Raw genomic sequence first — 12,667 nt, 5'->3', positions numbered from 1 at the left:
ACGAAGAGATCTTAAGAGAATAAGTGTTTAATGGGAGTTTAGACCTGGCTTGAGTACAATCAATGTGGTTTAGACCCATTGTAGGAGTGGTTGTTAGGCTCAGGGAAGATCATCGCATGTCGGGGTCGAAGCAGACAATATTGTCAAAGGAATTGTAATTCTTGCGTTTCCCATTATACATTAATAAAGATGATAAAGTGGTTAGAATCAATAGTTGTAATCTTTTTAGGTTAACAAAAGAAGGTTACTTGATTATTATTTATATGTGTATATATATATATATATATATATATATATATATGTGTGTGTGTGTGTGTGTGTGTAACATCCCGATTTTTAGGAATAAGATTTATGGTTTAAAAGGCAATTTTCTTCGGCAACTCGTTGATTTGATGTACTCAAACTCAACGTGAAGGAAGCTCTCTACTCGACGAGCTTTTAAGAAAAACTCGACGAGTTGAGGCTGTGTATCAAAACCCTAATTTTTAGAGCTTGCTCCATATTTAAAGGACCTTAAGTCCTCCTTCCAGCCTCATTATCACATTTTTGCGTCCATAAGCAAACCCTAATCGATCTAACCCCCATTTTGAGTGTGTTTGAGGCTAAAGTGTGTGTCTTTGGTGCATTATTTGAAGAGGCTTGAAGATTTAGAAGCTTTGAACAAGAAGGAGCTTGTAAAATGTTATGTAAAATGCTAGATGTCTTTGTGACTCTTGCATTTGTATGATGGGTTGGGCCCAAGGGCATGCATGTGTTACGATAGTCCCAGAAACCCAAATCCTCATGAAGGATGCTCGGATGAGGATCTGGAAACGAGTGGTAAGTCTGCTCGCATGTAATTTTGTCATTTTACATGAATTCCAATTCTATTTTCTACAAACCAAACAAAATTTGGAATTAAGTCAAATTCCATGTCATGCCAACCAAACAACATATGGAATTGGATTCAAATTCCTAACAGATTCCTTTTCCAATTCCAGTTCAAATTCCATTAGCAACATTTTATGAACCAAACAGCGCCTAAGTTTTCTTTTCCTAAACAACACCATACGATTAAAAGTAGACTTGACAATCATGTCGTGATCGAGTTGATGGGTTGCGGGTTAGCGAGTCAAAATATACCAACCCGAACACGACCCATTTAACTATAAAGGTCATGGGTTGGCAGGTTTAGAATATAAACCCATATATCACCTGTTAACCCACATATTTATATAAGTTCACGGGTTGGCAAGTTCCTGTGTCAGATTTGGGTTCATAAGTTAGTGGGTCAGATTTGGGTTCATAGGTTCGTGGGCCATATTTGGGTTCATGGGTCAGATTCCATAAATAAATTTGATAATTAAACATGAATAAATTCTTGATGCAAACATATCCGAACTTTAGAAACTTAAGTCTTAAACATTCAAATGAAAATAAAAAAACATTCATGGAAACATGTTCAAACTAAAACATTAATACAAACATAAATAATTAAAATTCAAACGACGCTAAAACATATTATATAATGACACGTCTCATCGTCAATCATATCTTTGTCTGAGACCTCACTCAAATCCTCTTCATTTTTTCCCAGGTGTGGGTGATGATATCCATATTCCTTCATTGTGATCTAACCATAAGTAAGTGGTGTCATCAACATAATCATTTAAAGATGGAATGCCGATAGAAAATGGGGGTAGTTCATCAAACTGGTCGTACTCTTCCTCGTCCACAACATCATCAACACCAAGTATATGTCGTTTGCTATGCATAACGATGTGCTTTCCCAATTCCTTTGGGTCCTAAACATAGAATACCTGAGTAGCTTGTTTAGCTAGGATGAATGGTTCTGATACATATCCATTTGTGGAAAGGTCAACAACTGTAAAACCATCATTGTCAACTTTAACACCTCGTTGGTTGTCAACCCATTTGCATTTTAACATAGGTATAATGATGGAATCATATTTCAATTCCCATATTTCCTGAATGACGCCATAGTATGATTCTTTGGCGATCCTCACCCTTGTATCATGACTATCTCCATATACTTTAGTTGAGGCTATTATTGTTACACCACTATTTTGAAGTGTACTTTTTCCATCTTGTTTATTAGTGTAAAATGTATAACCATTAATGTCATATCCTTGGTAAGTTGCCACAAAATCTTCAGGACCATTCCCTAGATGTACTACAGCTTGATCCACATTGTCGATGCCATAACTTGCTCTCACTTTGTCTTTTAACCATTGTGAGAACGTTTTGTTATGTTCCTTAACCAACCATCTATTGCTCCTACCACGATTTAACAATTCCAGTGTTCTTTTGTGCTCATTTATAAATGGAGCAATGATTGTCATATGTTGTAGGACTGTAAAATGTGCAAGTTGTAAGTCTTCTCGATTTGGAATGATCTTTTTCAATCCAATAATCCCACTCCCTACAAGTCTACCCTTGTGTCGAGATTTTGGAATGCCAATGCTATCAACACCTTGTAAATAGTCAGTACAATATTCAATTACCTCCTCTGTTGCATATCCTTCAATAATACTACCCTCTGGTCGATGTCTATTCCTTACATACCCTTTTAAGACGCCCATATATCTCTCAAATGGATACATGTATTGTAAGTATACTGGCCCACAATACTTTATCTCTCTAACAATATGAGATGTTAGATGAACCATGACATCAAAAAATGAAGGTGGGAAATACATCTCGAGTTGGCATAATGTCAAGATAATATCACTTCCCCATGAATCTAATACCTCGGGATCAATAACTTTAGAATGAATCATGTTGAAAAACAAGCATAGCTTTGTGATTGTGTGTCGAATTCGGTCCGGTAGTATTCCACGAATTGCAATGGGAATCATATGTGCCATTAAAACATGACAATCATGGGACTTCATACCAAATAGTTTTAGTTCTTTCATTGACACTAACTTCTTAATGTTAGCAGAATAGCCTGATGGAACCTTTACACCATGTAAGCACTTACAAAATTTTCTTTTCTCATCCTTTGACATGATATAACAAGCTACTGGCAGATACGTACGCTTTCCAGGATTCCTAATAGGAGCAAGCTCGGGGCGAATTCCCATTTCAACCATGTCTTCTCGAACATTAATCCCGTCTTTTTCACTCTCCCTTAATGTTCAACAATAAGGCTATCAGGCTTTCACAAACATTTTTTTCAATATGCATAACGTCAAGACAATGGCGAACCTGTAAGTGCTTCCAATATGGTAACTCCCAAAATATAGATCTTTTCTTCCAAATAACTTTAGGAGGAATTGTACCTGTACGTTTATGTGTACGTTTACGTGTACGTTTTCCTTTACCATTACCTTTGAATTTTCCCAATGTCACGTTTAGATTTTCAACACGAGAAAATACAGTTTCTCCTCGTAATGGTTTCCTTGCTGTCCTCTCCTCAATTTTACCATTGAACACCTTTTTTTTCTTGCGATATGGGTGATTTTTTGGAAGATATCTTCGATGATCCATATATACATTTTTCTTGCAATTTGTCAACCATAACGACTGTGTATCATCATCTTCACAAATTGGACATGCATTTGCTCCTTTTGTGTTGTATCCAGACAAATTCCCATATGCTGGAAAATCATTTATGGTGCAATAAATCATGGCCCGAAGTTGGAAATTTTCCCCACTATATGCATCATACACTTCGACACCCGGACTCCATAATTTTTTCATGTCCTCAATTAATGGAGCCAAATAAACATCGATATCATTTCCCGGCTGTTTTGGACCTTGAATTAGTAATGACATCATGATGTATCTTCTTTTCATGCATAACCAAGGTGGGAGATTGTAGATACAAAGAAGAACCGGCCATGTACTATGACGACTGCTTAGGCTTCCAAATGGATTAATTCCATCAGAACTAATTCTGAACCTAATATTTCTAATCTCTCGACCAAATTCTTTAAAATTGGAATTAATATTTCTCCATTGAGGGGAATCAGCCACATGTCTTATTTTTTTGTCTATTTTACGATCAGCATGCCATTGTATTAATTTTGCATCTTTGGCGTTTGCAAATAACCGCTTCAATCTAGGCACAATAGGCAAATACCACAATACTTTAGCAGGTGGACCTTTCTTTTTCACATCATTGGTTTCTTCTGTATGATTATTCTTCTTATACCGTGATGTACCGCATGTGATACACTTATCTAGATCTACATACTGGTTTCTGTATAACATACAGTCATTTGGACATGCATGTATTCTTTCGATTTCCATTCCTATTGGGCACATTAGTTTTTTCGCTTGATATGTTGAAATAGGTAACTCGTTATCTTCAGGAAGCATATCATTCAAAAGCTTTAGAAGATTTGTGAAACTTGTATCACTCCAACCATTGTTTGCTTTTAGGTTAAATAGTTTCAAAACAACAGATAATTTGGTATACTTCATACACCCGGTATACAACGGTTTTTCTGAGTCATCAAATAATTGTTGAAAATTTTCATAATCCTTTTCAGCGACATTGTCCTCCCAATCATGTAACATTCCAGATAAGTCATCGTACTTGTCATTGTTTGAATCATTGTTATCATTATTAAACTCTAAAACAACCTCATTATCATTAACCAATGTCTCCCCATGACGTGACCAACATATATAATCTCTCATAAACCCACGAATTATTAAATGTTCCTGTACTTTGGCAGAATCAGTGTACATATGACAGTTCTGACAATCTACACAAGGACACCATATGTAGCTTTCTCCTTTATTCACCCGATGTTCCTCTGCAGCCTTAAGAAAACCACCCAGACATGCCAAATATTCATCACATGAACGTTTAATTCTATACATCCAATAACTACGATCCATCTATTATCACATAAACCATATATTAATAACATGCATGTAGGACTAAGAATACATCTACAAGCATTTGTAATTTACCTAATACAAATTTAATCTTATGAAAATATGATCGAGTGTTTGAAAGTAATAAAAATACCTTATCTTCACTCGATAGACAAGATGAGTAATGTATTATTTGATGATTCAATAAGCTTCAACAAATATTCCTGCAATATTCAAACAAACAGTAAATCAAGTCATATAACGAATTATGTAATAAAATAAGTTATTGTTATTATTATTATTATTAATCCATTGTTATTTTGATTGGGTTTTAATACTAAAACAAATCATATTATTTGTTATATGAGTAATTAAAAATAGTTTATCTAATTGATAGATATTAAATAGAAACGTATATAAATAACTTTTTTATAACATCAAATATTAGTGGAAGGCGGGACTTTCTTTATTTTTCCCGCCAAAGGCCTCTTTCACCTTCTACTTCTACCCTATCAATGACTGCATCGTGTCTTTCATACTCTACCACATCCACATATCAAAACCTCCGAAACATAATCTCATATGGCGATCTTTTACCAATCAGTTCATTCCTTCTTTCAATCTGCCATATTCTGTATCTTGTGCCCCCAAAAGCCCAACTAGATATCTATGTTTCATAACCATTACTATCCCTGAATGTGAGTCGCCCCTGCAACCTTTCACCATATAACCCCAAAAGGCTCTAGAGATAGGTTTGATAGCTTGCTGCTCTCTTGTTATTTTTCAGATTAGCATTTGAATACAAGTATTAAATTTCACTTATATTTGTTTCTTTATGTCTTATTTTTCGTACAGGGTTATTCCAGGGTTCATAGAAGAAACAAGAAAAAAAGAAGAAACCGATGTCACCACTTAAGGTTTAAGGTGTTTCTATTGTCTTTACTAGTTACCATTTGCTATGACTTTTAAATTTACGTCATCTATTTAAAAGTACCAAATACATTTTAATTTTACAATAAAATATAATAAAAAAGAATCGAAAAAGGAAACTAAATTCTAAAGTGTTTTATTACTGAAGGACCACAACTCTTAGCTTTGAACCCATTTATTTAGATTGCCAAAATAGATACCGGTATGATGCACTGCAATTTGTAGTTTATAAAAGCTAAACCAGAGTAAACACTATGGTCATATTAGAGGTACATACTTGGACTTAATAAAGAAGAACACTGTCTTAGATTTTCAATTCTACTTAAATATAATGAAATTTTATGTTCTTATTGGAAGTTACCTTTGAATGTGTGTGCCAAAGATTAAAGGGAAAGGATTAATGATATCTATAATTCCAGGGGATATTTGGAAGGCTGCAGCAAGACTAGACATAGCTTTGGTTGTTGAGGAAGCTGAACCTTTGCAATGGTCTATACCGTTCATGTTGGAATAGTGTCTAAGGCTGTAACTATATTCGGTTGTGCATGGTCCTTTTGGGTTGCCTTCACCATAGCAACTTGAAGGATGATTTGTTAAGAGAGAGTAAATATTATAAGGAATAATATTTAGCTATTTGATTAATATAAGTCATAAATTAATTGGTATTAATTTGGTGACTTAAAGAGATTAATTAAATAAGAGGGTATAAACTGTCAATTGTTTGATAGTTAGACTTTGGACTATAAATCCATTAGGATTGACTTTGGACGGTTTCTAAGAGCTTTAGGATAGCTCAAAATAGTCCATAAGGATATCTATGGAATGGATTTGGATAGCCTTAAGTGAAGATTATCCAATTAGGGTTTAGGGTGAAACCCTTAAGGAGTCTACAAGTATAAATAGGCCCTTGGGATGTGGAATTCGTGTACAACCTTTCAGAACCTAAAGCAAGGAACCTCTGGTCGAATTCCATCCCCTCTCCTCTCTCCTAAATCATCTTGCTTGCTATTGGTGTTTGTAAGCCATTAGAGGAGTGACAATTGTGACTCTAGAAGCTCCAAGACAAGAAGATCAACAAGGAACTCAAAGGTATGATTCTAGATCTGTTTTAATGTTGTTGTTTAATCTAATTAGCCATTAGAAGTCTTGGATTCAAAGCATGTTTATTAGAAAGCCTAGATCCAAGCATTAGGGTTTTGCATGCGCACATAGGAAAGTTCTTATGGCTAAAACCCAACAGTGGTATCAGAGCAATGGTTGGTTTTCTTTAAATTGTTGCTTGAATAACTGAAACAAACCTGCAAAATTCGATTTTTTGGGTTTTGAGTCACTGACTCGTCGAGTTCCAAGGTGGACTCGTCGAGTAGGCTTGACTCGGCGAGTCCCCTTGTGCACTCGGCGAGTCCAGGCGTCAGGAAAGGCAAAATTCGGGATTTCTTTGTGTTTATCTTATCCAAACTTTCCATAAACTAATTAGATCAATATGAATCCGATTTCTTGATAAATATAAGTGTTATCTTGATCTAGTAAAAGGTAATTATCAACTAATTAAATATTTAGTTTCCTTATATGATAATTAATTAATTGTTTTAATTATTTTTTGGTAATTATCTTCAAAGAAATCAAAGATAAATCAAATAAAGATAATTAAGATATTAATTGTTAATTGAAATTATTTGTTATTTGATCCTCCATGTTTTAAATGTTTAAAACCTACCCTATAGTTTTGAAATTTATATTTGTGATTAAAAGTTCTAATTTAGACAACTTAAATTTCAAACCCTAGATTTTGAAAAGTTTAAAATGAAACCCTATACTTATATAATATTACTAGGATAATATATATATGTATAACTAAATGCTAGTCTTACCGCTAGTAGGCCTCATTCACGAAGCCGATTTATAAGGTGGGTATAAGGTTGCGGCCTATAAAATGGCGCTTAATGGGTGTACACCCACACCCACCGCTCGCTTGATTGGTGGAGGGTCGTTAGCCGAACGGGTAGGATAGGGCAACCTCATCCTCTCATTAAAAGTATAATAAGAAATACAAAGTAACTAAACCTTCTTAAATTTCCCAATCTTAGTTACTTTAGGAAAAGTGAATTGATGCAATCCCATGAAATTACACTTTGCACCTTGCTAAGATGTTAGTGGAGCGTGTGTGGTTTACCGGCACACTAATTGGTTCTAAGCGAAGGTGGCAAAGGGTGATTCATTGTTTATCATAGTTCGATGGAGCGTGTGTGGTTTACCGGCACATCGAATAGGTGATCGTAACAATGAAGGCACCATGTAAATTTGCATGGTAATTCACACCCGCTTTGTGATCCTCGGCATCCTAGTCACAAACAAGAGGGGCATATCGAGATTTAAACATGCCATTGAATAGTTCAATGAATCTCATCCGAACCTAGGAATGCTCAAAAACACTTAGGACTAAAAGTTTAAGTTTTGTGATGGAGAATTAGTGAATCGTCATTCACTTACCTTCAATTTATTTGCATGTTGGATTACGGCATCCCTTCTCTAGTATGTAAATGTTATTGTTGGATCCTAGCCCTAATTTTTCTCATTGGGTGATAATTAGGGATTCTTGTTCTAATCTATCTTTGTCCTTTCTATAGATGTCAAACGCAAACAACGTTGCTGCAAGTTCTTTCACGTTGATGAGCCTTTGCCAAAAGGTCACCTTCGATGGAACGAACTTTGGCGAATGGATAAGATACATTCGCACCATTGCTCGCTACGAGGATAAAGAGTATGTCCTCGACGAGAAGCTCGAGAAAATCAACCCCGAAATTGCTACTCCCGCTGAAATCACCGCCTTTGAAACCCACGAGCGAGATGCGACGAAAGTACATTGCATCATGATCGCCACCATGAACTCCGAGTTTCAAAAGTCCTACGAGGACATGTATCCATACGAGATGCATCAAGACTTGTTGGAGAGGTACCACCAAAACGCGAGACAAGAGCGTTACGAGATCTTCACCAACATGATTTCCGCTAAGATGGGTCATGGAGAATCTCTTACCGTGCACTTGCAAAAGATGCAAAGGTATGTCGACCGCCTTCGCAAGTTAAACGTTGACTTCGGCGAAGACTTGGCGATCGACATGGTGCTTCACTCTTTGCCTCCAATGTACAATCAATTTAGGATGACCTACCACATGAACAAAGAGGAGGTCACTCTAAGTAAGCTCCAAGGTCTCTTGAGGGTTGCTGAGAGCAATTTCAAGGACAAGTCTGTTGCACCAACTCCCAATCCGTCTGCTGCTCCTGTCTTGGCTATTGGTCAAGGGAAGGGAAAGAAGAGGAAAGCTTCTTCAAATAACTATCGAAAGGTGAAAGCCCGAGATGGTTCCTCTTCTAGTGGGACAAAAGTTGATCCCTCTAAGCCCTGCTCTAACCCGAAGGAGGCAGAGTGCCACCACTGCCACAAGATAGGACATTGGAAGCGAAGCTGCCCGGACTACCTGCAAGCCATCAAGGAAGGAAAGATCAAGCCATCTTTCGCAGGTATATATGCAATAAAATCTAACGATTCTAATCATGCTATTTCTTGGGTTCTTGACACCGGTTGTGGTTATCACATTTGTTCTAATGTGCAGGGACTAAGAAGAAGTAGGGATGTGGAGCAAGGAAGAATCAATCTAATCATGGGGAACAGAAGATCGTCGCCTGTGACCAAGATTAGAGTGTATTCTTTAGTGCTTAAGAATAGTTTAGTTTTAGATTTGAACAATTGTTGCTATTCGCCAGAAATGGCTAGAAACATCATTTCATTTCATGGTTTATATAGACAAGGTTTTAGATTTTCTTTTAATAATGAGAATGGTTCTATTTTGGCTTATCTAAATGGTGTCTTTTATTTTGAAGCTATACCATGTAATGGAATATATGAAACTGTTATGATTGTTGATAACTTAGGAAATGATGTTTTGAATATTGATTCTTCCACTAGTATGGATAAAGCATCCTTGTGGCATTGTCGTCTTGGACATGTCAACAAGAAACGCATAGCCCAACTCCAAAAGGATGGAGTGTTGGAGTCATTCGACCTTAGGGAAGATGACACATGCGAATCTTGTTTACTTGGAAAGATGACTAAATCACCCTTCACGAGCACTTGTGAAAGGGGTGAGGGACTATTAGACCTAATACATACCGATGGATGTGGACCTTTTAGATCAACCACGAAGGATGGGAACCGCTTCTATGTGACCTTTACCGATGATTATAGTAGATATGGGTATATCTATTTAATCAAGCAAAAGTCAGAAACCTTTGAAAAGTTCAAAGAGTTCAAGAGTGAAGTGGAGAATCAATTGGGCAGGAAAATCAAGATGCTTCGATCCGATCGAGGAGGAGAGTACCTAAGTCTTGAATTCCACGATTATCTCAAGGAGTGTGGAATAGTTTCGCAATTGACGCCTCCTAGGACACCGCAACTGAATGGTGTGGCAGAAAGGCGTAATCGAACCTTATTGGATATGGTTCGCTCTATGATGAGTCGTGCTTCACTACCTATCTTCTTTTGGGGGTATGCCTTAGAGACTGCCGCCCATATCCTTAACCGAGTCCCTACTAAGAAGGTTGCCAAAACACCTCACGAGATGTTGACGGGGAAAGCTCCCTCGTTGGCACATATCAAGGTTTGGGGTTGCGAGGCTTTCGTAAGACAAGATACTCACGACAAGCTTGAACCTCGAAGTGAGCGATGTATTTTCATCGGCTACCCGCAAACCTCCTTTGGATATCTCTTCTATAGACCGAAAGATAATGTTATCTTTGTTGCGAGGAGAGGAGTTTTCCGAGAGCGAGAGCTCATAAGCCAAGGAGACAGTGGGAGGCAAATCGAACTTGAAGAGATTCAAGAATCGATAGATGAAGGAACCTCCACCGCTGGCGTTCAACCCGAGGAGGAAACTCCGGTTGAACCGATTGACGAATCCTTACCTCTTAGACGTTCCGATAGATTTAGAGTTCAACCCAAGTTTTATGGTTTTCATATTACTACCGAAGGGGACACGTATATTAGTGATGGTACACTAGTAAATCTTGATGAACCTAATAGCTATAAGGAAGCCATGGCAGGCCCGGAGTCTGCGAAATGGAAAGAGGCGATGGATAGCGAGATCCAATCCATGTACGATAACCAAGTTTGGAATTTGGTTGATTACGTGCCCGAACGTAAGACCGTAGGGTGCAAGTGGATCTTCAAGAAGAAGACCGACGTGGATGGGAACGTACACACATACAAAGCGCGATTGGTTGCGAAGGGCTTTACTCAAACTCCCGGAGTTGACTATGATGAGACCTTCTCGCCAGTTGCGAAGATTAAATCTATTAGAGTGATGCTAGCAATTGCCGCATTTCATGATTATGAGATTTGGCAAATGGATGTCAAGACCGCTTTCCTTAACGGAAAGTTGGCTGAGGATGTTTACATGGCTCAGCCAGAGGGGTTTGTGGATCCGAAGCATCCGAATAGAGTGTGTAAGCTTGAGAAGTCCATTTATGGACTTAAGCAAGCGTCTCGCAGATGGAATCTTTGCTTCGATGAGAAAGTCAAAGAGTTTGGATTTGTACGAAGCGAAGACGAATCTTGTGTATATGTCAAAGCCAGTGGGAGTGTAGTAAGCTTCCTCGTTCTATATGTCGATGACATATTACTCATAGGAAACGACATCCCGACTTTGCAGGAGGTTAAGTCCTGGCTCGGGAAATGCTTCGCTATGAAGGACCTCGGAGAGGCTTCTTACATTTTGGGAATAAGGATAGTAAGAGAAAGAAGTAAGAGACTAATTGGACTTAGTCAGAATACTTACTTGGAGAAGGTACTAAAACGTTTTAGTATGGAAAACTCAAAGAAGGGAGAACTACCGATACAAGGAAATGCCAAGTTGAGTAAGACTCAAAGTCCGAGTACCGAAGCCGAAATAGCAGAAATGAGCCGAGTACCATACGCTTCCGCAGTTGGCTCAATCATGTACGCTATGACTTGTACTCGCCCTGATGTAGCCTTCGCTTTGAGCATGGTTAGCAGATATCAAGGGAATCCTGGCAAAGCACATTGGATTGCGGTGAAGAACATCCTTAAGTACCTTCGGAGAACGAAAGAATGGTTCTTAGTCCTTGGAGGGAGTGATGACTTGAAGGTGCGAGGGTTTAGTGACGCCAGCTTTCAAACCGACAGGGACAACTATCGTTCGCAGTCGGGCTGGGTCTTTACCCTAAATGGAGGAGCAGTGACATGGAAAAGTTCCAAGCAGGAAACCGTAGCTGATTCAACATGCGAATCAGAGTACATCGCAGCGAGCGAAGCGTCGAAGGAGGCAATATGGCTGAAGAACTTCATCGGTGATCTTGGAGTTGTGCCGGCCATAAAGGAGCCCATGGAGATTTTCTGTGATAACGAAGGTGCGGTTGCCTTGACCAAGGAACCGAGGGATCATGGTAGATCTCGACATATCGACAGAAAATATCACTTCATTAGACATCGTGTAGAAGAAGGACAACTCGTAGTGAAGAGGATATCATCAGAAGATAACCCAGCAGATCCGCTTACGAAGGGACTGAGTAGGGTTAAGCACTTACAGCATGCTAGGAGTATTGGGCTGAAGGATGATATTAGCATAGATTAGATAGTATTAGAAACGTATAATAGATAAATGTAATTGACATTTGATGATTAAATAAAGAAGTTTTATTTATGAGTAAAGTTACTATCACATGTTAGTTGTTTAACTATTGTTTCACTTTGCATGTTTTGACTTCCAGAATAATTGAGTTTATTGGGAATAATCGAATTATTCAAATGGTCCACAATCGTTCATATGTTGGGAGTAGATATGAATGAAGATTGTCGTGAATTGGTGTGTAGAGTGTCTAAATGGTG

General features: G+C 37.9%; 1 protein-coding gene across 1 annotated transcript; it reads right to left on the bottom strand.

The window, feature by feature from the left end:
- Nucleotides 1–3,123: 3,123 nt before the first annotated feature.
- Nucleotides 3,124–4,854, bottom strand: LOC145035393 (uncharacterized). The gene has a single exon (XM_078983941.1). The coding sequence runs from the start codon at nt 4,852–4,854 to the stop codon at nt 3,124–3,126; it is 1,731 nt and encodes a 576-aa protein (XP_078840067.1).
- Between the last annotated feature and the right edge of the window lie 7,813 nt (nt 4,855–12,667).

The sequence above is a fragment of the Lactuca saligna genome, chromosome 3 (assembly GCF_052625555.1).
Source record: "Lactuca saligna cultivar CGN05327 chromosome 3, ASM5262555v1, whole genome shotgun sequence".
Lineage (NCBI taxonomy): Eukaryota > Viridiplantae > Streptophyta > Magnoliopsida > Asterales > Asteraceae > Lactuca > Lactuca saligna.
Note: the sequence above shows the minus strand (reverse complement) of the source record. Positions and strands in the feature narration are given on the sequence as shown.

Bases quoted from the DNA above. Each gene is read 5' to 3' on its own strand.
- LOC145035393 (XM_078983941.1), bottom strand. From the start codon at position 4,854: ATGGATCGTAGTTATTGGATGTATAGAATTAAACGTTCATGTGATGAA.